We start from the raw sequence: 23670 nt of genomic DNA, 5'->3' as shown, positions 1-23670 counted from the left end.
GCGGGGACATTTTGTCTGCCGTCTTTCTCGGGGTCACGTTGTTCATAAGGTGGTTAATGTTTCACTCGATTTTTTTTTTCTCGTTTTTTCTTTTTATTATTATTTTTTTTTTTGTTGATGCTCTGTTAGAGCGTTATTTGTTATATTTGGGGAAATTGTGTGTTCTTGTGGGTTGTGGCGACCAGGGTGGGTGGGTATTTCTCCCTTTAGAATGTATATATGACTGTGATGCATTCTCGTTATTTTTCTATGCCCAGTTAATTGTATTCTTGGTCTCTTTGTTATTTTATAGTTAATTTAGGGCTGCAGAAATACTTCATATAGTCTCCTGGAACGTAAATGGGTTGAATGGTCCCATTAAACGTACGGCATGTTTAGATTACTTACATAGACAGAAGGTTGATTTGGCATTTATTCAAGAATCACATTTAAGAAAATCAGATGTTCAGAGGTTCTCTAACAAATTTTATTTTGTAGCCGCCTCGTCTTCATTACATAGTAAATCTAGGGGGACTCTGGTTGTGTTAAGACGTCAGCTATCATTTAATATTCTAGAAAGTTATAGCTGTGAAGAGGGTAGAGTAGCATATATTAAAACAATTATCGCGGGTAAAAAATTTGCATTTATTTCAATTTATGCTCCTCATTTTGACGCAAATTTTTTTTCTGTCCTCACTACAACATTACTGCGCGTTCAAGATTGCTTTCTTATCATCGGTGCAGATATGAATGCGGTAGTGGATGTCTCTCTTGATCGTTCTTGCGTGCAGAATTATCCAGCATCATCTTTATCATCTATTGATTTATGTAAATTTATGTCTGATCTTAATTTAATTGATGTATACCGCATTTTTTATCCTACAAAAAGACAGTATACCTTCTACTCGGCCAGACATAAGAGCTATTCTAGATTGGATTATATTCTTATATCTAATGCTTCACACTCAGTAGTAGTACACAGTGTTGATATAAAGTCATGTCCGTTATCTGATCATAATGTGGTTTCAGCTAAAATTTCTCTTGTTTCTGCACCTACTAGAGCATCTCGGTGGCACTTTAATACCACATTACTACAAAATAAAGATTTCTGTGCAATGCTCAAAAAAGAGTTGAGATGGTTTATAGAGATAAATACTGGCTCAGTGGATGATCCCCGCTTTCTTTGGGACGCTATTAAGGGTTGCATACGTTCTTTGTCTATTTCTTTTGCTTCCCAATTAAATAAATCTAGATTGAAGGAAATAGGCATTCTTGAGACAAAAATAAATAGGCTGGAGAATTGTCAACAAACTTCTCACAATGAGGATGTTCAGAACGAAATAAAGGTGATGCGTACAGAACTTTTATCACTGTTACGGCACAGAGCTGAGTTTATAATGCACAAAGTTAGAAGAACTTATTATTTCAATGGAGCTAAACCAAGTCACCTTTTAGCGCTCAGATTAAAAAATAGTGAAAGATATTCAAATATTATGGCAATTCTATCTTCGGATGGCCTCATAAGTGAACCCAATGGTATTAATCGAGAGTTTAAAAAGTTCTATCAGAATTTATATAGGCCAGATTTAGTTTTCAGTGAGACTCTGTGTGATAACTTCTTTCAAGATTTGACTCTTCCTCGTCTCTCTGAAGCAGAAGCTGCATCTTTGGGCTCTCTTGTTTCATTAGACGAGTTAAAAGATGCCCTTGCGCATATGAAGAGAGGTAAGTCTCCGGGTTGGGATGGGATCCCACCTGAACTATACCTCTCTTTCTGGGACGAGCTGGGACAACCTTTGTTGAATATGATTCTTTATTCTATTCAGATGGGTTCATTTAATAATAGTGCAAATATGGCCATTATTACTCTGTTACCAAAACCTAATAAAGATTTGACTCAGTGTGGAAATTATAGACCCTTGTCTCTCTTAAACTGTGATGTGAAACTGTTTGCTAAAGTTTTGGCCTCTCGTCTAGATTCACTCATGACTAAATTGGTGCATAACGATCAGACTGGTTTCATTAAATCTCGCCTTGCAGCCGATAATGTGCGCCGGTTATTGCATATTATACACGCGACCAGTGGTATGGACATACCGTGCGCAACTTTGTCTTTAGATGCTGAGAAAGCCTTTGACCGGCTTGAATGGCAAAAACTTTGGTCAGTTTTAGAGCGCCTTGGTTTAGGCAGAAATTATATTAATTTGATTAAAGTATTATATGCCAATCCTTCCGCTGTGGTTATGACAGGGGGTATCACCTATCCGAAGTTTTCTATATTACGTGGAACTCGTCAGGGATGCCCCCTCTCCCCACTTCTGTTTGCCCTCTCTCTTGAGCCTCTTGCACAGAAAATTCGTCAGCATCCCTCGGTTAGTCCTATAGTTTTCAGTAATACCTCTCATAGAATCTCATTATATGCAGATGACATTCTTTTATATGTTAGTGATACAGCTGAGTCTATTCATCATATTTTGTCAGTATTTAACAGTTTTAGTCAATTTTCTGGGTATAAGATTAATTGGAACAAATCTTCTTTGATGCATTTAAATAATTTGTCTTCTAATTCTGTTTTACCATCTTTTATACCGATAGTAACTAGCTTTAGATATTTGGGTGTGGACATATTTCCATCTCTGCACACACCAGCCCTGAAAAATTTCCAGGGCATATATAGTCGTGTAGAGATGGACCTGACTCGTTGGTCATCACTTCCACTATCTTTACAAGCTCGAATTTCTGTCATCAAAATGGATATTTTGCCTCGCATACATTTTTTTTCTGCTATGATACCACTGTCACCACCCTTAGATTTTTGGTCTAAATTGCAAAAATCAGTTTCGAAATTTATATGGAACGGCAAGTCCCCCCGTATAAAGTATTTAACACTTCAGCGTTGCAAGGATGCCGGTGGACTTGCATTACCGGACTTTAAGCTTTATCATTGGGCTTTTATACTACGTTCTCTCACAGTATGGCTGACTCCTGGCTCGGTTGTATCTTGGCAACCAATTGAACTTAATCTGGCTTTACCTTATAGATTACAGGATTTGATTTATTGCAACATTCCGTTAAAGAGCGCAAAACAACGTTTTGGTCCAATAATAGCATATCTTCTTTCTACCTGGCGGGCGGCTTCAAAGATCTCCGGCAATGATCATAAATGGCACTCTCAATCTCCATTATTTCATAATCATAGTCTTCTATCGGACAATAAACCTTTTGTTTTCCCAGACTGGAGTGATAGAGGGATTAATATTTTGGCTGATGTTTGGGGGGACAATGGGTTACGCATGTTCAATGAGCTACGTGCAGAATATAATTTACCAGGTACTTCATTTTTCTTTTATCTGCGCTTGAGATCTTCCATGCGCGCATATGGGGTTCCTTGGGGCCCTAGTATTCCCAGTCTTACTCTGCATAAGTTGTTTACTTCATATAGTAACACAAGGGGGATAGTTTCGTCATTGTACCTTCAGTTTTTAGAAGCTTCTTATAAAAGGTTACCTGTGGTGGACATTTGGCACAGGGATATTTGTGGGGCTGACTCAGAGGACAGTATTGGCATATGTTGGGATTCAATATGGGCTAACCTCAAACTTGTCTCTAAAAATCCTAATCATCAATTGATTCATTTCAAGATGATTCATAGGATGTATCTTACTCCCAGGAAGCGTCATTTAATGAAGTTTTCCACCTCTCCTAAGTGTGACTCTACTGGATGCATAGGGACATATATGCACATGTTTTGGGATTGCCCTGAAGTCATTGAGTTCTGGAGACAGGTTTCGGTTACGTTGAAGAACATTTTGGAATTGGAGATACCATGCTGCCAGAGACTTTTGCTTCTAAATGATGACTCCTCATATACCTTTTCTTTAACTCAGAAAAAATCACTTTTTTGTGGACTTACTGCGGCTAAGAAAATGCTTGCCTTACGATAGAAACCGCCGCACTCATTAACGTGGACTCACTGGATGCATTCCTTTTTGGACATTGCGAGCATGGAGCTCTCGGTGGCAAGATTAAATGGAGCCTCTCAAAGGACTATTTCATCTTGGTCAGATCTCATTATAAAAATTAAGGAGCTTCTTTAATAATTTTATATCTCATGTTTTATTTGTACTCATTGTATTTGGATTTTGATTTTAACTGAGTATGCTTTGAATGTATATTTGGGAGATGGGGAGGGGGGATATGGTCGCCCTGGGAATGTGGGAGGGGGGGGGGAAAAGAGAAATATTCAGAGTGATGCTTATTTACATTCTTTGTTTCTGTATAATAACACTCTGTAACTCAATAAAAATTTGATCAAAAAAAAAAAAAAGAGGAGGAAAGGAAATACACAATTTTAACACAAGCAATTTTATAAAACATTGTTAGACAAAACACAGGGCAGAGTTCAAGGAGTATGGCAAATGCTGGAAGCGCAGAACCACAACAATTCCAACACTGGAGAAGCTAAATAAAATGTCCAGAGACCGCCCACGGGTAGAAAAAAAAATAAAGAGCAGAGCATGAAAGGATTCAATGATTCCCAAACATGTTTAAAAATCGCACAAGCATCAGAACAGAGCAACAACATTCAGACTATCAAACTAGCTAGTGAGGTCAGAGAACAGTAACTGGCTGTGTCTGTTCATGCGCACGTTTGTGTTGAACTCTCAGTGAGTTGGTGTCACATTGATATAAAGGTAGTCATCGTCTGAGCAACAATCCAAGGTAAGTTGCTAGCTAAATGTCACAACTCGATAGCTACAATGGATTAGCGTCATCTAGGCAACAATAGAGATTCAGCAGCAGCAATAAGACCTCCGGCTTTCGTATTTTGCCTTCAAAATAAGTCTGCGTGAAACGTTATATACATTATATGTTATGTTATGTATGTAATGTTATTCCTTCATACCTGAAACACGGAAAGAAACCTTAGTTCCTCTTGGATACAATATGATATGTTTGTAACTTAAACACAGAAATCAGTTTGCATTGCAATGTTATAAGGGGAAGTGCTGTCTACATTTTTAAATAATAATGTGCTATTTTAATTTATTGACAGTTAAGCTACTGTATACTATCCACTCATGAGTCAGAAAGATGTTAGTTAAAAAATACCTTTAAGTTAATTTTGTTACTCAGCCTACAATTGGCACAATGAACAAAACGTTAGTTGGTTAGCCTATTTGGCTAGCATAGCATTGCTAGCTACGGAAATCTCTGCTTCCTTTTCAATAGTATAATGTTAGTATATGATTTGGAACTGTGGTTCATTATTCATTTTTCTATTGTTTTTTTTCGTTTGGAACAGGCTGTATGCGGGCCAACACTGTCATACTGCTCTATCTGGTTGCCTTACCCTGGAATAAGCTGTGTAGTATTCCTGCATTTTCAAATTTGGACTCAATGAAACACCTCTTAAATAAGTAACATGCATGTGTAATTCAACAGTTTAAAATACTTTTCTCTGGTATTTAACATTTTTATGTCTGGGTTTTTGCCTACACAAATCTGTAAACTGTCCTGCTTTGAGAGCATTAATTATCAGGACAGTCTCATTATAATTTACACATCTTCCAGAGGTGAAGGTTGTTATGTAGTAAGTATGTAAGTTTACATTAGAGTTTAGGTCTAGCTGAGGGTATTCACTTCAAACCTCATGAAAAGCTCTGTTTGAAAACCTTTAAAAAAAAAGATAAGGAATTCTGTTTAGTTGTTGACTTCTACTCATACAGCACCAGAGTTTGAACTTCTACTCACACAGTACCAGAGGTTACCAGCAGAACATTCTATCATGATAGAGTAAATAGCAGTCTTTGTAGAGGATTCTCTGACACCACTATTTGGATCCCAAAAATATGCAGACAGGTAGGCTATGTTAGTTGTTTGTGGCTTGATAGATTGCAGATTGCATTAAGATTTACTTGGCAATGCATTGTATCTGCAAATGCTGAACAGAAACCTGACTGATTCAAACTCCCCTACCATGTAGGGAAAGAACAAGAACACAAGCGTTCTTTTTCCACTACAGATTAGTTTCATCAAGTTAAAGCTGAGGTAGAGCAGAGTCTGTCATTCCCAGAGGTCCAGCAAACGTAATCTCTCTTGCACCCTCATCAATGCCAAACAGAAGGGAACAAATTTACTGGCTCATCCTCATTCTTTCAGCAGCGCCAAAGAGCTGTATACAGTACACACCAGATCAAAGCCATAATTGAAAAATAATTATAGCCACTTAATCATAGAAACCAGTGAGCTAATCGAAGGGAAAACAAGGAGGCGAGTAGCGGCCCTCGGAATCGTGGCAGAATAGAGGATATTGTAGGAGCTTGAGTCTTTAATAAAGCATCTTCTTCAATCCCCTTTGTCTCCCAGATTAAATTGGAGAGGGCTATTAGCTGAGTTAATTGACTCTCTAATTTAGATCTCGCCCCACTGAATGGATAACGGATGCACGCATGTCGGCCAATGATGTGTGCACTTTGTCACACCGTCCTGCTACACTCTGATTGGTTAATTGCTCAGGGATTTTAGAAGTTTTCAATCATTCCTCAAAATATAACAAACATGAGGTTTGAGACACCTCTCTACCTTCTCCCTGTTATTTGCTTTTTGAAGAAACTCTAATCCAAAGCAACTTCATACATTTTCTTAACAGCCCCCAGGTAGGAATCAAACCCACAACCTTGGTGTTGCAAGCAACAATGATTTACATAATTTTCCACAGGACAAAGGTGGAACCCCAGATGGAAGACCACATGCTGCTTGAAATGGTGTTGGAGAGCCAGGATGGGAAATCTTCCTTCTGGTCTCATGATCAAAATCTAAGTCAATGCCCCAGAGTACTGAAGGGGAAATGGCTTTGCATAGGGTGCTCTCTTTCGGAATGGGCTGTTTCCACATTTCTATCATGGACACCTAATCATCCCACCTCATTCATTATTGGCATATATGCTGCTCACCTCTCCACCTGATAAGAGGTGAGTGTTCTGGTGCAAATTGGCTGCTGTGTGAATTAATGGATGGGACGGTGTGTAAATGTGGGTGCTGTAAGTGGTGGATGAAGTAAGCTTTCCGCCCTAAATTTGAAAAGCGCTTTGGGTGCCTAGAAAACTCTATGTAAATAAAATATGTTATTATTATCATCATCATTATTATTATCACATGATGTGTTTTTTTTTATAAACATTGAAGGTTACTTTTTCTATTTTATTGAGATTTTATTGAGTTACGAAATGACAATACACGGATGGGTGGGAAACACAGAAGGGTTGGAGCAGGGAGTTAAAACCTGCTCTCTAGTGGGGAGAGGTTGTGTGTGTAAGCTGGAAGTGTTACCACTAGACAACAGGCTCAGCACAGGTGAGATCATTTCAAAAACGTAATTTCCTATGATATGAGTCATCAGACCGTAAGTACTTCACAGTCTTCAGACATGTATTTCACACAGGTAAGAGATCTATGGACAAATATAAAAGGTTCTTGACAGGATTTTTTCTTTATTCCAATACCATGTGGAGCATTAGGCCTGTTGTGGTGATGCATTTATTTTCAAATCACATTACACATTTTATCTTCCACAATGACTACTTCTTCCATATTAAATAATGACACAATAACGTAAATTATAATAACAGGGAGGCAAGAAGGCTCTCTCCCTCTCTGGCCTCTATATAAGGCTAACTAGTCAACTAAAATGTGTGCTGAAATCTGAATTGTCCTGTCTTTGACCTGCTAACATTCTGTACTAGTTCCTTAGGCCTGTTGATAATTACAAATGGCAAATATACGCTCAGGGCCTCCACATGAATAAAGGCTCTCCTGTGGTTGTAGACAGCTTACTGTTTCTGCTCAAACTCTGCCATCTAGTCGTGAAGAGGTGGTAGTACAGCAACATTTTCCAAACAAGAGGCCATTTGAGGAGTTCAGCATCCAAAATGGCACACTATTTGGACCTGGGCTCTGAATCAAAAGTAGTGCACTAAATAGGGAATTAAGTGGCATTTGGGACTCAATTGAGGTGGGAGAGACAGGCATCTGAAGGCGAAAAGAAGGTAGTAGGCAGTAAATAAATGCCCCTACTTTTCCACCATTTCCCAAGGCAGACCTTTCATCATTTTTAACAGAGCTGTGTATGTTTCCTGTGTGTTCCTTCCTTTACTCTGTGGCCTCACTAATGGAAGTCCAAATTGACAGCAAAAAAAAATTGCACTTGGTAAGGGAAAGATAACCCTAAAATGTACAACAACAAAAAAAATACATCATGGTCAGCACTTAAAAAAGGTGAAATGAGGGCAGTCACCAGTTGGGAAAAGTATGCCTTATTTAGCATATAGGGCATATTGACTATACTGCTACAAGTGTAATGGTAGAACAACCGTCCTTTATTGGTACTTAGGTCATTATGTGAACAATGCTTGATATTATGGGATAGCATACCGTCTTTTGTGTCTCCAGGTATTTTGTTACAGGCTACAGTTCACCAATTAAAAAGTTATCCTAGGATAGGTAATAATAATCCAAATTTTTTACCTAAACAGGTTTCCTGGGGTATACTAAAATAGGTACCAGATACCACCCAAAAATGCGTAGTTAAACCATTTGAACATCTGATATTCAATGATTTCTGTGAGCCCTGGGATGACCATGAGATTTAAGTAGACTATAACAATACAGTCCTACTGGCCTAACCTTAACATGAGATAGGGTGCAGATCAGGCTGCAGGCTGTTAGGCAGCCTGCTATCATAGTGGAGTCTCTCAATAGCATAGCCAGAGTAGTTAGTACAGCTTTACCTATTGCCACTGTGACTCGTTCCAGGCTGAGAAAAGTTAAACAAGGTAGTGCTAAACAAATTCAGAAATCAACACACTCTTATTTTAAATATCGCAGGTTACAAGATTTTATTAAAGGTGAAAAAAGGTCTGACATGAATTTGATTTAATCTTTTACATAAACAAAAGCTGTATTTTCAATAATGGTGTATAGACATTTGATACATACTATATACTATCAAAACATGCATTGGTTAAGCCTTGACCAGAATCGTAGGGGATCCCATTTGGGATGCAAATCCAAGTTTATGTGCAATTCTCTGGGTGGGTTATTGTGCACATATACCATTTTATTTAAATCTATCTAATCTCCACCCATAATGTATTGGAGTTCTACACAAGAAGCCCTTTTACCACTACAACACAGTCTTACATGATATATCTTCTCTCACAGGAAACATGAACATAATTATACTACATTGAATACTGTCAGCTAGGAATTACCAAAATGTTTTTTCCCTTTGTGTGTCCTGTTTTTTTTTTATGGTATCAGTCTCAGTCAAAATGGTTTCTGTTCACTACAATCATATCAGTATTTGCTATTTACCTTAGCTTGGCGGGCTGATGGTGGAAGTAAGTACACACACTCTGTCAATAGAGTCATCTGGTTTCCATATAAAAAGGTTTTGTGTCAAATTCTGCATTTAAAGAATGATGGTATAGACAATTTGAATGATGATGGTAGACAAGAATGATGATAGACAATTTACCCATTTTAATGTAGAACCTACATCAACAGATTGTTATACAGAACAGTATATAAAGAAAGGGTTTTAATTTCTCAATATTATTTTGGTTCAGGTTCTGCTGTTGATGCCGTGGTATACTTCAGAACTATAATATACTGACCATAAAATATTGCATGTTTATTTTCCACTTATATGCACTGCAGGTTTTCAGGTCAGTTTTCATTATATATTGTCAGATGTACAGGGAAATGATTGTGATGTGACAGGGTAACACCTTAATCTACTATCAACCTGAATGCTGAGTATCAATTTTCAATGTAATACATTGTATTATCAAACTATTTGTCAATTCCACATTTCCTGAACTGTGACTGCTATTCCTACTGTATGTTCCTACACCCCACCCAGATCTGGATGACTTGGCAACTGTGGGCAAACACAAAATGACAGAGGTAACAGTCATTCATGAGGTCAAACCTGCCAGTATCAGATTAATTTCAAACACAGAGTCAAAAGACCAGTCTCAGTTTTGGGTTGTGACAGGTACAGGAGTGAAGGAAAGGCAAAGACGCTGAGAGAGGTAGTAGTGAAGGGTTTGAATGTTTAGTGAGAGGTTAAAGTAAAGGGTTCAAGAGAAAGTATCAAAGTTCTAATTCTTCAAGTTGTTAGTAAGAGACTGCCTACCAAAGTAGACATTTGTGATATAACTGAGTGTTACTTTTTGCCACGAAAAGCAAAGACAAGGTTCAGACCATATTAAGCGATAGTATAATTATCAACAGAGAAGAGACAGAGTTAGTTGGATCATGGCAGTGACTCTGTGCCAGGTAATGGGCTTTCTCCTTAGCCTACTGGGGGTGGCTGGGGTTATAGCAGCTACATGCATGGACCAGTGGGCTACGGAGGACCTGTATGACAACATTGTGACTGCCGTCTTCTCTTACTCGGGCCTCTGGAGATCCTGTGTGAGACAGAGCTCTGGATTCACAGAGTGTCGACCATACTTCACCATTCTGGGGCTACCAGGTACATCTGTCATAACAATCCATCATTGCTGTTACAAAGTAGCAACAAGCTATTCTATACAAGTAATTACCTGAGCGTTTAAAAGATAAGTAAACAACAATTCAAATAGTCATTTTAGTTTAAAAGTTAACATTGTTTTATTTACTGACAGTAAAATAGGTCCCATAAAACAAAGAAAATGAGAAAATGTCATTTCAGGGTGGGTACATTTTCATTATTCATAAAAAGTGTCTGATTTATCGACTAATAATAATGTTAACATGTTAAATATTGTAAGATGTGAGGTATACATTTCTATTTGGGAATTCTTACAACTACATATCAAAACAAGGTGAGGTGAGCCACACCCTTTGTTATCAAAAACTGGAAAACACAATACCGAAAATAAAAACGGTGGCCTGAAACTGACAGCAGTGAATTAAAATACTAGGCAAACATCTGATAAGGTTTGTTCCCTGTTCAAGAGTACATAACGATAAGAACCAGAGGATAGAAAGCCATTTCAAGACCTCAAGACATCGAACACGGGAAACTAAAATGGCCGCCTCAGTCATTCAGCTTATTGGCTTTATGCTGTCTGCATTGGGCCAGTTTCTAATATCTGCTGCTACAGCAATGGATATGTGGGGTTTACAAGACCGGTCTTTCTCAGTTGTAACTAGTGTTTTTACCTACTCTGGTCTATGGAACTCATGTGTAGAAAACTCAGCTGGAATGACACAGTGCAGGCCATATTTTACCATACTAGGGCTGCCAGGTAAGGTTTGCTTGATCAAATGGACAAAAAATAATTAAATACTTTGATATAATGGACATTTATCAAACGCGTTATATATAAAGCTCCGGAAAAAATTAAGAGACCACTGCACCTTTTTTTGGAAATGAAAGAAAAAGGTGCAGTTGTCTCTTAATATATTCCGGAGCTGTATATTATCCTAAACTTTAACAAGAAATAATTATCAACAGCAGATGATTTTTGGAATAATCAAGTTTTATATGTTGTGTGTTTCTAAAGGTTTGGCTAAAGAGAAGGCATTTGTATTGAACCAAATGATATTTTAGTCTTAGTAGAGAATTTTGTTAAGCACTAAAGGACCCTGATTAGTAAAATCATACACTTTGGCACTGGCTTTTTGAAAAGTGTGTTACATATTAATTATATTGATATTATACAGTCGATAGATTTATTCTCTCACATTCAATGTAGTTTTATTGACCCCCCCCCCCAAAAAGAAACAATTATACACTGCATGCACAATTATTAGGCAAATCGTATTTCTCAAGATTTATTTTATTGTTGACCAATCACAATGCTTTATGTCAATTCAAAATGTAATTGAACCTCAAACCTGAATGTTAAACAAAGGAAACGTTAGTTTTGATACCTAAGAATGCAGGATTATTAGGCAACAAGTGGCGTGCATAATTATTAGGCAATTAATTAAACAAATATTTTCTCCCAACCCAACATTCTCAATTTTTAAAGGAAGTGTAACAAATAAGTAACACAAAATGACAATTAATAAAAATTGTTGTCCTTTCTAAAATATTCAGTGACCAATATAACCATCCTTCTTTTAAATAACTGCCATGAGCCACTGCATTGTGGGATTGTTTGAGTTTGCGGATTGTTGACGTGCTGTACGCTGCCTGCCTTTACCTACCTGGCTACCTGCCAAACTTTTTTGAATTAACTCTATATTAACTAATTGGTCAAAATTCTATTTTTACCAACGCAATATTTTTTATCTGTTGACCTCTTATCCAACTTTACTACACCGGGACTCTTTTTGGACATAATTAACGGAACTACTCACCCCTGAACACCCAAGGCTAAGTATCATTACAATGCCTTATCACTGTAATTGTTGTAGCAACAACACGGAGGAGAACTATCGTATTCAGTTAAAGATAGCAGAGTTAGAGGCTCGGCTTCTGACGCAAATGTCAGGCAAGGATTATGCTAGTGTAGAAATAGAAAAAAATGCGTCAGTGCCACCAGGAAGAAACAATAGTTTTGTTAGCCCCCCGGCACAGCTCCTGCAGCCGGGCAAGAACTTTCTCTTGGTCACTGGGAAGAAATGCCGTCGACCAGTTAAACCTGAATCGTTGCTAAAACCAACTGAGACTTTCAACAGGTTTTCCCCACTGGGGTCGGAGTCAAGGCCCGAGCCGTCTTCGGAGGGGAATGATCGGCAGGCATGTTCTATCGGTGGCCTTGAAAAACTAAAAACTTTAGTCATCTGCGATTCCATTACACGCAGAATTAGACTAAAGAATCAGCCGGCGATCGTACACTGTTTACCAGGGGGCAGAGCCACCGACATAGCCGCAAATCTGGGGTTGGTGCTAGCGAAGTCTAAAACAGGCAAGTATAGAGAGTACAGAGATATTGTTATTCACGTTGGCACCAACGACGTTAGGATGAAACAGTCAGAGGTTACGAAGCAGAACATAGCATCAGCGTGTAAACTAGCTAGAAAGATGTGTCGGCATCAAGTAATTGCCTCTGGCCCCCTCCCAGCTACAGCAGACTTGCGTAACTCAATCGCTGGCTGAAAACGGAGTTCTGCCCTTCGCAGGAGGTAGAGTTTGTAGATAACTGGCTTTTTTTTGGGGACTTTCACAGAAATAGGGCCAGGCCTGATCTGCTGAGGAGCGACGGACTCCATCCTAGCTGGAGTGGTGCTCTTCTTTTATCTAGGAACATTGACAGGAGTCTCACTCCTATAACCTTAACATGAGATAGGGTGCAGATCAGGCTGCAGGCTGTTAGGCAGCCTGCTATCATAGTGGAGTCTCTCAATAGCATAGCCAGAGTAGTTAGTACAGCTTTACCTATTGCCACTGTGACTCGTTCCAGGCTGAGAAAAGTTAAACAAGGTCGTGCTAACAAAAACAACCTTATTAAGATAAAGCCTTCCTCCAGAGAAATGATTGTGGGACTCCTGAATGTTAGATTCCTTGCTCCAAAGGCAGTTGCAGTAAATTAATTAAGGGGGGGTGTTGCTAATATTTATGACTGTAAATATAAATTTACTCTCAAACATATCACTGAATTTCATTCTTTTGAAGTTTTACTCATGAAAGTTAACCAGGCCGATAAATCGTTTTACATAGCTACTATTTATAGACCCCCCGGGCAATACACAATGTTCCTCAATGAGTTTCCAGAAACCTTGTAGTCGTGGCAGATAGTATTCTAATTTTTGGCGATTTCAATATTCATATGGAAAAGTCCAATAATAGCATAGCATAGCATCATCTTCCGCTTATCCGGGGCCGGGTCGCGGGGGCAGCAGTCTAAGCAGGGAAGCCCAGACTTCCCTCTCCCCAGACACTTCCTCCAGCTCTTCCGGGGGGACACCGAGGCGTTCCCAGGCCAGCCGGGAGACATAGTCCCTCCAGCGTGTCCTAGGTCTTCCCCGGGGTCTCTTCCCGGTGGGACTTCCTGGGAAGGTGTTCCGGAGGCATCCGAAACAGATGCCCAAGCCACCTCAGCTGACCCCTCTCGATGTGGAGGAGCAGCGGCTCTACTCTGAGCTCCTCCCGGGTGACCGAGCTTCTCACCCTATCTCTAAGGGATCGCCCAGCCACCCTGCGGAGAAAGCTCATTTCGGCCGCCTGTATCCGGGATCTTGTCCTTTCGGTCATGACCCAAAGCTCATGACCATAGGTGAGAGTAGGAACGTAGATTGACCGGTAAATCGAGAGCTTCGCCTTGCGGCTCAGCTCTTTCTTCACCACGACAGACCGATACATCGACCGCATTACTGCAGAAGCTGCACCGATCCGTCTGTCAATCTCCCGTTCCATCCTTCCCTCACTCGTGAACAGGACCCCTAGATACTTAAACTCCTCCACTTGAGGCAGGCACTCTCCACCAACCTGAAGTGGGCAAGCCACCCTTTTCCGACTGAGGACCATGGCCTCGGATTTGGAGGTACTGATTTTCATCCCCACCGCTTCACACTCGGCTGCAAACCGTCCAAGTGCATGCTGAAGGTCCTGGCTTGAAGGGGCCAACACGACAACATCATCCGCAAAGAGCAGAGACGAAATCGTGTGGTCCCCAAACCTGACACCCTCCGGCCCCTGGCTGCGCCTAGAAATTCTGTCCATAAAAATTACGAACAGAACCGGTGACAAAGGGCAGCCCTGCCGGAGTCCAACATGCACAGGGAACAAGTCTGACTTACTGCCGGCAATGCGGACCAAGCTCCTGCTTCGGTCGTACAGGGACCTGACAGCCCTTAGCAAAGGACCCAGGACCCCATATTCCCGAAGCACTCTCCACAGGATGCCGCGAGGGACACAGTCGAATGCCTTCTCCAAATCCACAAAACACATGTGGACTGGGCAAACTCCCATGAACCCTCCATCACCCTGTAGAGGGTATAGAGCTGGTCCAGTGTTCCACGGCCTGGACGAAAACCACACTGTTCCTCCTGAATCCGAGGTTCTACTATCGGCCGTATTCTCCTCTCCAGAACCCTGGCATAGACTTTCCCGGGGAGGCTGAGAAGTGTGATCCCCCTATAGTTGGAACACACCCTCCGGTCCCCCTTCTTAAAAAGAGGGACCACCACCCCGGTCTGCCATCCCAGAGGCACTGTCCCCGACTGCCACGCGATGTTGCACAGGCGTGTCAGCCAAGACAGCCCCACAACATCCAGAGACTTGAGGTACTCAGGGCGGATCTCATCCACCCCCGGTGCCTTGCCACCGAGGAGTTTCTTAACCACCTCTGTGACTTCAGCCCGGGTGATGGACGAGTCCACCTCTGAGCCCTCATCCTCTGCTTCCTCAATGGAAGACGTGACGGCGGGATTGAGGAGATCCTCGAAGTACTCCTTCCACCGCCCGACGACATCCCCAGTTGAGGTCAACAGCTGCCCACCTCTACTGTAAACAGCGTTGGTAGGGCACTGTTTCCCTCTCCTGAGGCGCCGGACGAGGCCAGCCGATAGTCCTTCTCCATGGCCTCACCAAGTCCAATAATCCTCTTCAAAAAGCCTTTGAAGCCATAATTGACTCAATGGGTTTCATCCAACATGTCTCAGGTCCAACACATTGCCACAATCACACCTTAGATTTAGTCCTGTCATGAGAAATAGATATAGTAGATCTAATAATTTCCCCCAAAAATCCTGGATTATCGAATCACTGTCTTATTACATTGACCGTTAAAACAAGATATCCACTTGCTCCGCAAACAATGAGTTTCAAAAGCCGTACTATAAATTCTCGGACTACAAATAAATTCCTTGATATTCTTACAAGTTCACTCATTAACGACAGAGTAAATAAATCTGTAAACGATCAAATCGAGGATCTAAACTCAATACTGCAGATTACATTAGACACAGTTGCACCACTAAAAACAAAAGAAATACGCAACAAGAAACTTGCTCCCTGGTACACAAACAATACTAGAGCACTTAAGCGAGCCTCTACAGAAAATCACTCACGTCTGCTCGATCAGCTTATTTCTACAAACTGATTGAGGTGAACAAAAACAATCCAAAATGTATCTTTGATACAGTTGCAAATTTAACAAAAAAGCAAAGCTTAGCAAGTGAAGTGGGTCTTCACTTTAGTTGTAATGAATACATGAACTACTTTGATGAAAAGATCATCATCATTAGAAAACAAATAACTGACTCCTCCTTAAATAGTTATGGTCCTCAAAATCTCAGTTGTCCTGAAAATGTCCCTGAACCTCCCTGACCAGGTGTCAATGGGGACACATGAATTTTTTGATACCGTATTGCACGACACATTCACTAAATTTGTAATGAGTTCTAAACCCACCAACTCTCAGCTAGACCCGATTCCAACAAAATTACTTAAAGAGCATTTTCCTGTGCTAGGTCAGCCAATGCTGAACATAATAAATTGCTCCCTTTCCTCTGGATGTGTACCAAACTCACAAAAAATAGCGGAAATTAAGCCTCTTCTAAAGAAAATCTAATCTGGATCCCGACATATTAAACAATTACAGGCCAATATCGAACCTCCCGTTCCTCTCAGAAATCTTAGAAAAATGTGTTTCCCAACAACTGAATGCCTTCCTAAAGACATATAACATTTATGAAATACTCCAGTCTGGTTTCAGATCCCATCATAGTACTGAGACTGCACTCGTGAAGGTAACAAATTACCTTCTAATGGCCTCAGACAAAGGTTCCGCATCCGTCCTGTTGCTTCTTGACCTTAGTGCTGCTTTTGACCCTATTGATCACTCCCTTCTCTTAGAGAGACTGGAAACCAATATTGGACTACGTGGACATGTTCTAGCATGGTAAATCTTATTTATCTGAAAGATATCAGTTTGTTAGTGTGGATGGCATATCCTCTGACAAGTCAAAGGTATGCTTTGGTGTTCCTCAAGGCTCGGTTCTGGGCCCATTATCGTTCTCACTATATATGCTCCCTCTGGGCGATGTAATCTGAAATCACAACGTAAACTTTCATTGTTATGCTGATGTTATATATTTCAATGAAGCATGGAGAAGCCCCTAAATTAGCTACTTTGGAAGCATGCATTTCAAATATTAAGAAGTGGATGATAGAGAATGTCTTGCTCTTAAACTCAAGGAAAACAGAAATGCTCGTTTTAGGACCCAAAAAACAAAGAGCATTGTTAGCAGATCTCACTGTGAACCTTGATGGCTGCACAGTTGTATCCCAAAAAACTGTAAAAAACCTTGGGGTTACTTTTGACCCTGACCTGTCTCAAGAGTTGCTTATTTTCATCTTCAAAACATTGCAAAAATTTGAAACTTTCTATCAAAAACTGATTAATCCATGCTTTCGTTACTTCTAAACTAGATTACTGCAATGCTCTTCTCTCTGGTTATCCAGACAAATTAATAAATAAACTTCAATTAGTGCTGCACACGGCTGCTAGAATCCTAACTAGAACAAAAAAATTGGAACACAATACTCCTGTCCTAGCGTCCTTAGACTGGCTGCCTGTTGGGGTTAGGGCTGATTTTAAGGTTTTACTCTTAAAATATAAATCAAAACATGGACTTGCTCCTACTTCCCTTGCTGAAATGATCCAGCCATACACACCTACACGTAACCTACGATCGCAAGATGCAGGCCTTTTAATTGTACCTAGAATTTCTAAACAAACAGCTGGCGGCAGGGCCTTTTCTCATAGAGCTCCACTACTGTGGAATGATCTGCCAATTAAGGTTAGAAATGCAAACTCAGTGCAAACTTTCAAGTGTCTACTAAAAACTAATCTCTACAGCACGGTTAATAATTAGGTGTAGCCTGGCCCGGGGGCGTGAAGGTGACCAGTAGGCTTGATACTGTCCACCCTTGCTGTCTTGCCAGGTGGGCTCTCGTCGCCACTGGGATGCCCTTCCTCCAATGCCTTTCGGGGGAAGAGTCACTGGCTTGTTGTTGACTCTCTGTTGCGCACTTGTGCAATTGGGCTGTATGCTGCTAGCAATACTCGGTCCTCATTCAGGGGGGTTGCGGTTGGTGGGTGTCCCTTTGGTTGATGCCTGGCAATGTGGGTGGATTGATTTCCTGCCTGTTGGGCCCTGTCCGGGGCCTCCCCCGGGTAGGGCCACAGTGTCGCCGGACCCTCCCGTCTCAGTTCCAAGGTGTTACGCTGCTATATTATTGTGCTGGGGGATATGAGGAATGCACTTCTAACTTTTCTCAGTTTCCTCCAGTTTTACATTTTAGGAGGAGATGAGGTCCTGGTCCACACCTGCGGATTACCTGGTTTGGGGGGCCCGTTGCTGTCCCTGTCCTTGTCCACCTGGTCATACTTCTGACCTAGTCTAAAATCAAATAGCCTCTGGATTTAGCCCACACGCATTTATAAATTATTACAATTGGACTCTTTATATCTCACCTGGCACAGCCAGAAGAGGACTGGTCACCCCTCTGAGCCTGGGTCCTCTCTAGGTTTCTTCCTAAAATTCGACCTTCTTAGGGAGTTTTTCCTAGCCACTGAAATTCAACACTACTGTTGTTTGCTCCTTAGGGTTTAAGGCCAGGTGTCTTTGTAAAGCACTTTGTGACAACTGCTGTTATAAAAAGGGCTTTATAAATACATTTGATTGATTGATAAAGGTTCAATTCATGGAGTCTGTTTCTTGATGTGTTCATGATAAACTTTCGCTGAAGCAGCAACCACAGCCTCCCAAATGCTGTTCAAAGAGGTGTATTGTCTTCCCTGACTGTAAATCTCACGTTTGAGAAGGGCCCACAAATTCTCAATAGAATTTAAATCAGCAGAGGAAGGGGGCCATGTCATTATTCGGGCATCTTTGTGGCCCTTGCTGGTTAGCCAAGCACTTGGATGCATGTGATGGAGCATTGTCCTGCATGAAGATCATGGCATTTTTGAATGCTGAGGACTTCTTCCTGTACCACTGTTTGAAGTATCCTAGGTTTGTGAGTTGAGTTTCAGTCCATCTTCAACCCGAAATGGTCCAACTACCTCATCCTTACCTCAGCCCATACCAGTGCCCCTCCTCCACCTGGCTGGCGCCTTACTGATGTGGTGCTGTGTGTCCATTAGTGATCCAGCCACGGACCCATTAATCTGGTCCATCAAGAGTCACTCTCATTTAATCTGTCCATAAAACCTTTGAAAAATCTGTCTTCAGGTATTATGAAGCTGAGGTTATGAAGCTGCCTAATAATTATGCACACTTCGCTATTATGTGTTATTCACTGTTGCCACAGCCTTCCTCATTACACCAATAAGTTTTACCAGAAAATTATTCAATGCAATGAGCATTGAAGTTAAATGGTTTGGAGTTGGAAAATGTGCATACAAATAATGATACAATCAGAATACTCACTTGCCTAATAATTGTGCACGCAGTGTAGTATCAATTATAAAAAAAATATTCTAAATACATGGTAAAGGAATGCCATTTTGCCTCAGATGTAGACCATTTTTTGAGTATCAACATTAAAAAACTGTTTAGTACTTATGTTGGAACATCCTGTAGATATCCATAAATATTAGGGTAAAAGTAAAAACTATTAATCTCAACATAATTGTCTGTTTTTGTTTGGCCTATAGCTATGCTCCAAGCTGTGCGGGCTCTAATGATAGTGGGGATAGTTTTGGGAGCAATCAGCTGTCTGATCGCCATATTTGCTCTCAAGTGTTTGAAAATGGGAAACATGGAGGACAATATAAAGGCTACAATGACTCTCACCTCAGGAGTCATGTTTCTGCTTGCAGGTATGGTAAAATTCTGCTTATGTTTAGGTGACATTTTGTTTTGAAATTTCTAGTTGCAGGTGAATACACTTTTTGAAAATGTTGTGGTCGTGTTTTCGTAGTGATTATAGTATGACATTTTGGTTAAAAATCCCACCCAAAATATGGCTTATCTGAGATTGACAATTCATTTCTTAATTCTTAACAACATGTTCATAAAATGATCCTAGGTGTTTGTGGCATTGCTGGAGTGTCTGTTTTTGCCAACCTAATCGTGACCAGCTTCTTCTTCACCACCTACACTGAGGGTGGATATGGTGGAGGAGTAATAGGAGGAGGCCTCGGAGGATCTCTCACTCCCAGGTACATTTACTGCAATATGAGAAGCATTCACTTAAGTTTCTGTTCATACACAAAAGGTATTACATAATTATTGGATGATTATCTTCATTAATGTTTTTTTTTTAACTTATTTATTGTATTTAAAACCATACTTTCTTCAGATGTATTTATATGCTATTTACACATCAGCCTGTAATTATTTATCAGCCAATTAAATAAGTTTGTTGAATCTGTTGATTATTTATTAGATTAAATGGATTGTAAAATCACCATGGTCCTGCGCTCCCACTTGGGACATGTCTCTTGTGATTCACGCACTGTCTGCAATGCTGTCCTTATTTATTGTAATCATAGCTTGACTCGAGTTTTGGTGGCTGGTCTCCAATACTCACAGCTTTCTACACCTTACTATTGTGACCCTGATTCCTTACTGGTCCTCCTTGCACTTCGTTTGCAGTCCGCGAATCCAAAGTTATGCTGTGTCCTAATCTGGTTCATGTACAAGACAATTGTCTTTGTAATTCCCATTTCAACCCTCCCTTAGCATCTGCTGACAAGAAGTGGCTGCATTCTGTCTGTATAATTTGTGCTCTCCACATATACCAATTATTGTGTACAATTGTCTTGGATCTGAGTCAGCGTCAGTCCGAATGAATCACAGAACATAACCAGTTTTATACACCTCAACAGATTCAGATAGTAATAAATGCAAGCTGTTTGAACATTTTAAATTAGCCAAATAAATAACAAAACACAGATATTTGTAATTCAATTAGTTTTGTCTAGAACTGTGGAGACAACGAATGCTTTATTGGCGCATACTTTGTTTCAATTGCACACTGTTGTCAGAAGAAGCGCATGTAAGCACTTGCCAATGAAGTGTGCATTTTTATCAGAAGAGCATGTCAGCACTTGCCGCAGATCTTGGTCTGCTTGAACTGAGCTATTGCTGTTGGGAAAACGAAATGGACCAACTCCTTCAAGCAACTTGCGATGCACATAACCTGGTTATGTTTTCCTCCCCAAAAACACCCTCTTGAGGCTCTTTTTAGTCCGTTTTGGAAAGAGAATACCCTCTCAATGGGCACACTGTAAATTGGGATAATCAAGGAAATCTTTGCTTTCTTTGCAAAATTATGGTACACTACATGTCCCGTATGAGGACTTTGTAAGTAGTTGTTAGCAGAATATATTTTTTTCTCTTCCCGTCAATTTGCCCGGCAACCAATAATTTTAACAGCTTTTCCATTTTTTCAAAGCCCAAAAGCTGTTGCCTTCAGAGTCGTTTTTCTGGCTCCTCTTTAGAGCAGGTTGTCTCTGGCCCCTCATCTGTGCTCTGACTGCGGCTTAGCAGAGAGATTGTATTGTCCCCTAGTGTTGTGCTAGGGCGAACGACCAAAATGGAACCGTTATGAATATCTTCATTTCATGGGGGAGGGAATTATGTGTAACACCTTTTGGGTCGCACGTTATTCACAGTGAAGAGTTGACCTGAAATCAGAGAATGATGGTGTTGGATGGGTACTTATAGCATGGGCATTGAGGATCACAATGATTCTGCACCTGCAGGGCCTTATCAGGCATGATTGTATTTGACATCACTGATATGCATCTGTCGTTTAACTTCATTTTCTTCCTCAGGGAATATTTATATCCAAAAGATCTCTAATATGACACCTTTTGTGTCAATATTTGTTTTTACATTTTTAGGTACACCTTTGGCCCTGCCCTCTTTGTGGGATGGATAGGTGGGGCATTGTTGGTGGTGGGAGGGGTTATTATGTGTATGGCCTGTCGGGGTATGGTTCCACCCGAGGAGAAGAGACAAAAGTAAGTTCCATCTTATCCACCAAAACACAAGCCTGAGAATCAGTCTTTTTTGTTTTTCTTACACATACTCAGAAATGTAATCAATAATTAAATATTAATTATAACAAGGGTTTTCTTTCTCTCTTCAGTTATGGGTTGGCTTACAAAGCTGCGTCCCACCACACAACTGTGTACAAGGCTGACACCAGATCCAGACCAGCCTACGACGAATCTTTCAGAGCCCAGAGTATGGATGGAAGACATTCCAACCAGCAATATGTGTGAATCATATTGTAGATCTCTCTGAAAAACAATTTAACTCATGAATTTTTACCTTTTTTTAAGGTTTCATACAGGGTTACTCTGAAAGAAAATCCTGGTTTGGTTTGATTTGTTATTTTTCTACTTGGTTATTATACTCTTATATTCCATGTTTTTTGGTATTGTTATGCTAAATTCAGGGAGACAATATTGTAATTTTTGTAATTCCGTGGTATAAAAATAAAAACTTGTAAACCTTAATTTTTTTATGTGCAGCATTTGCAAAAGAACACTAAAATACCCAAATATAGCCAAAATAACATATAAACACCCAAAACAAATAAAATACCCCAAAGAACACAATGCCCAATTTGTATTTTATACATCAGATGTGCTTTTAACAATTAAATACTTACAAGCCCTTACCCAGCAGTGCAATGAAGAATAAAGGCTAACAATAAAATGTTTTAAAAAATTCCAAAAATATATACACTGCACAAAATGGCGGTACAAAATATACACTGTGATACAAAATACTTTATAATAATGAATGCTAAATTAATCAAACATGACTGCCTTTTTTTGTCATTCCCTAGCGACTCCTTGTGGCTGTTAAGGTGCCTGTGAGGGCAAATTACTAAGAGGGCTGGACAAAGCATTGCTTCTGGCATAGATATTCTAGTCAAGACTTCCTGGTTGACTGAGCAATGTACAATGGATGTGCTTTGGAAGACCCATATCTTGGTATCAAATGTCCCAAGTCCACTGGGAGTTGCTGTGGTGAAACTGGACCTTAATCATGAATTGAAGAGGAATTAATTGTAAAAGTTCCAAAACATTTGATGTTCATTTGTGTTATTTTGGATAGTTTTGTGTTCTTTTGTGTATTTTGGAGTTATTTTCTGTATTTTTGTGTTCTTTTGGGTAGTCTTTGGTCTTTTTGTGTTCTTTTGGGTACTTCTGTGTGATTAGTAGGATCCATACATATACAGTTAGGTCAGGAAATGTTATTTGTTATTTTGTCTGCTCACCAAAACATATTCAAGTTACAGTCTAACAAAGAATATGGGCTTAAAGTGCAGTCTCAGCTTAAATTTGAGGGTTTTCACATCGGAATTGGAGGAAGGTTTTAGGAATTACAGCTCTTTAATATGTAGCCTCCTCTTTTTCAAGGGACGAAAAGTAATTGGACAACTGACTCAAAACCTTTATGTTTAAGTTTTATGGACATGTGTGGGCTATTCCTTTGTCATTTCTTCATCAATTAAGCAGGTAAAAGGTCTGGAGTTGATTCTAGGTGTGGCATTCGCATTTTGAAGCTGTTGCTGTGAACCCACAACATGCAGTCAAATGAGCTTCATAAGAGCAATTACAGTGGGTTCACCACAATGCGCAAACCATTCATAAGCCTCAAGACCAGAAAAGCCAGATTAGACTTTGCCAGAAAACATCTAAAAAAGCCATCTCAGTTCTGGAATAGCGTTCTTTGGACAGATAAAACTAAGATCAACCTGTACCAGAATGA

The 23670-nt window shown here is 40.1% G+C and overlaps 1 protein-coding gene across 2 annotated transcripts; it reads left to right on the top strand.

Annotated features, from left to right (window-relative positions):
- The first annotated feature begins 9951 nt into the window (after positions 1-9951).
- On the top strand, positions 9952-22952 carry LOC105009792 (claudin-18). Of its 2 annotated transcripts, XM_020044587.3 has the most exons (6): positions 9952-10522; positions 19590-19754; positions 19964-20096; positions 21786-21905; positions 22034-22131; positions 22230-22952. In XM_020044587.3, the coding sequence occupies exons 1-6, from the start codon at positions 10303-10305 to the stop codon at positions 22337-22339; spliced, it is 846 nt and encodes a 281-aa protein (XP_019900146.1). In that variant the 5' UTR covers positions 9952-10302; the 3' UTR covers positions 22340-22952. The 2 variants fall into 2 exon arrangements, with proteins under 2 accessions (XP_019900146.1, XP_010867523.1); XM_010869221.5 differs by having other exon boundaries at positions 9956-10522; positions 22034-22306.
- The last annotated feature ends 718 nt before the right edge of the window (positions 22953-23670 follow it).

Source organism: Esox lucius, chromosome 8 (genome assembly GCF_011004845.1).
Source record: "Esox lucius isolate fEsoLuc1 chromosome 8, fEsoLuc1.pri, whole genome shotgun sequence".
In the NCBI taxonomy this organism is placed as follows: Eukaryota; Metazoa; Chordata; class Actinopteri; order Esociformes; family Esocidae; genus Esox; species Esox lucius.
This window is presented reverse-complemented; position numbering and strand designations above follow the sequence as displayed.

Excerpts from the sequence above, each read along its gene's own strand:
- LOC105009792 (XM_020044587.3), top strand. The coding sequence starts at position 10,303 with ATGGCAGTGACTCTGTGCCAGGTAATGGGCTTTCTCCTTAGCCTACTG. Across the intron at positions 20,097-21,785 it reads GGAGGATCTCTCACTCCCAG|GTACACCTTTGGCCCTGCCC; the intron begins GTACATTTACTG and ends TTACATTTTTAG. Across the intron at positions 21,906-22,033 it reads CCCGAGGAGAAGAGACAAAA|TTATGGGTTGGCTTACAAAG; the intron begins GTAAGTTCCATC and ends TTCTCTCTTCAG.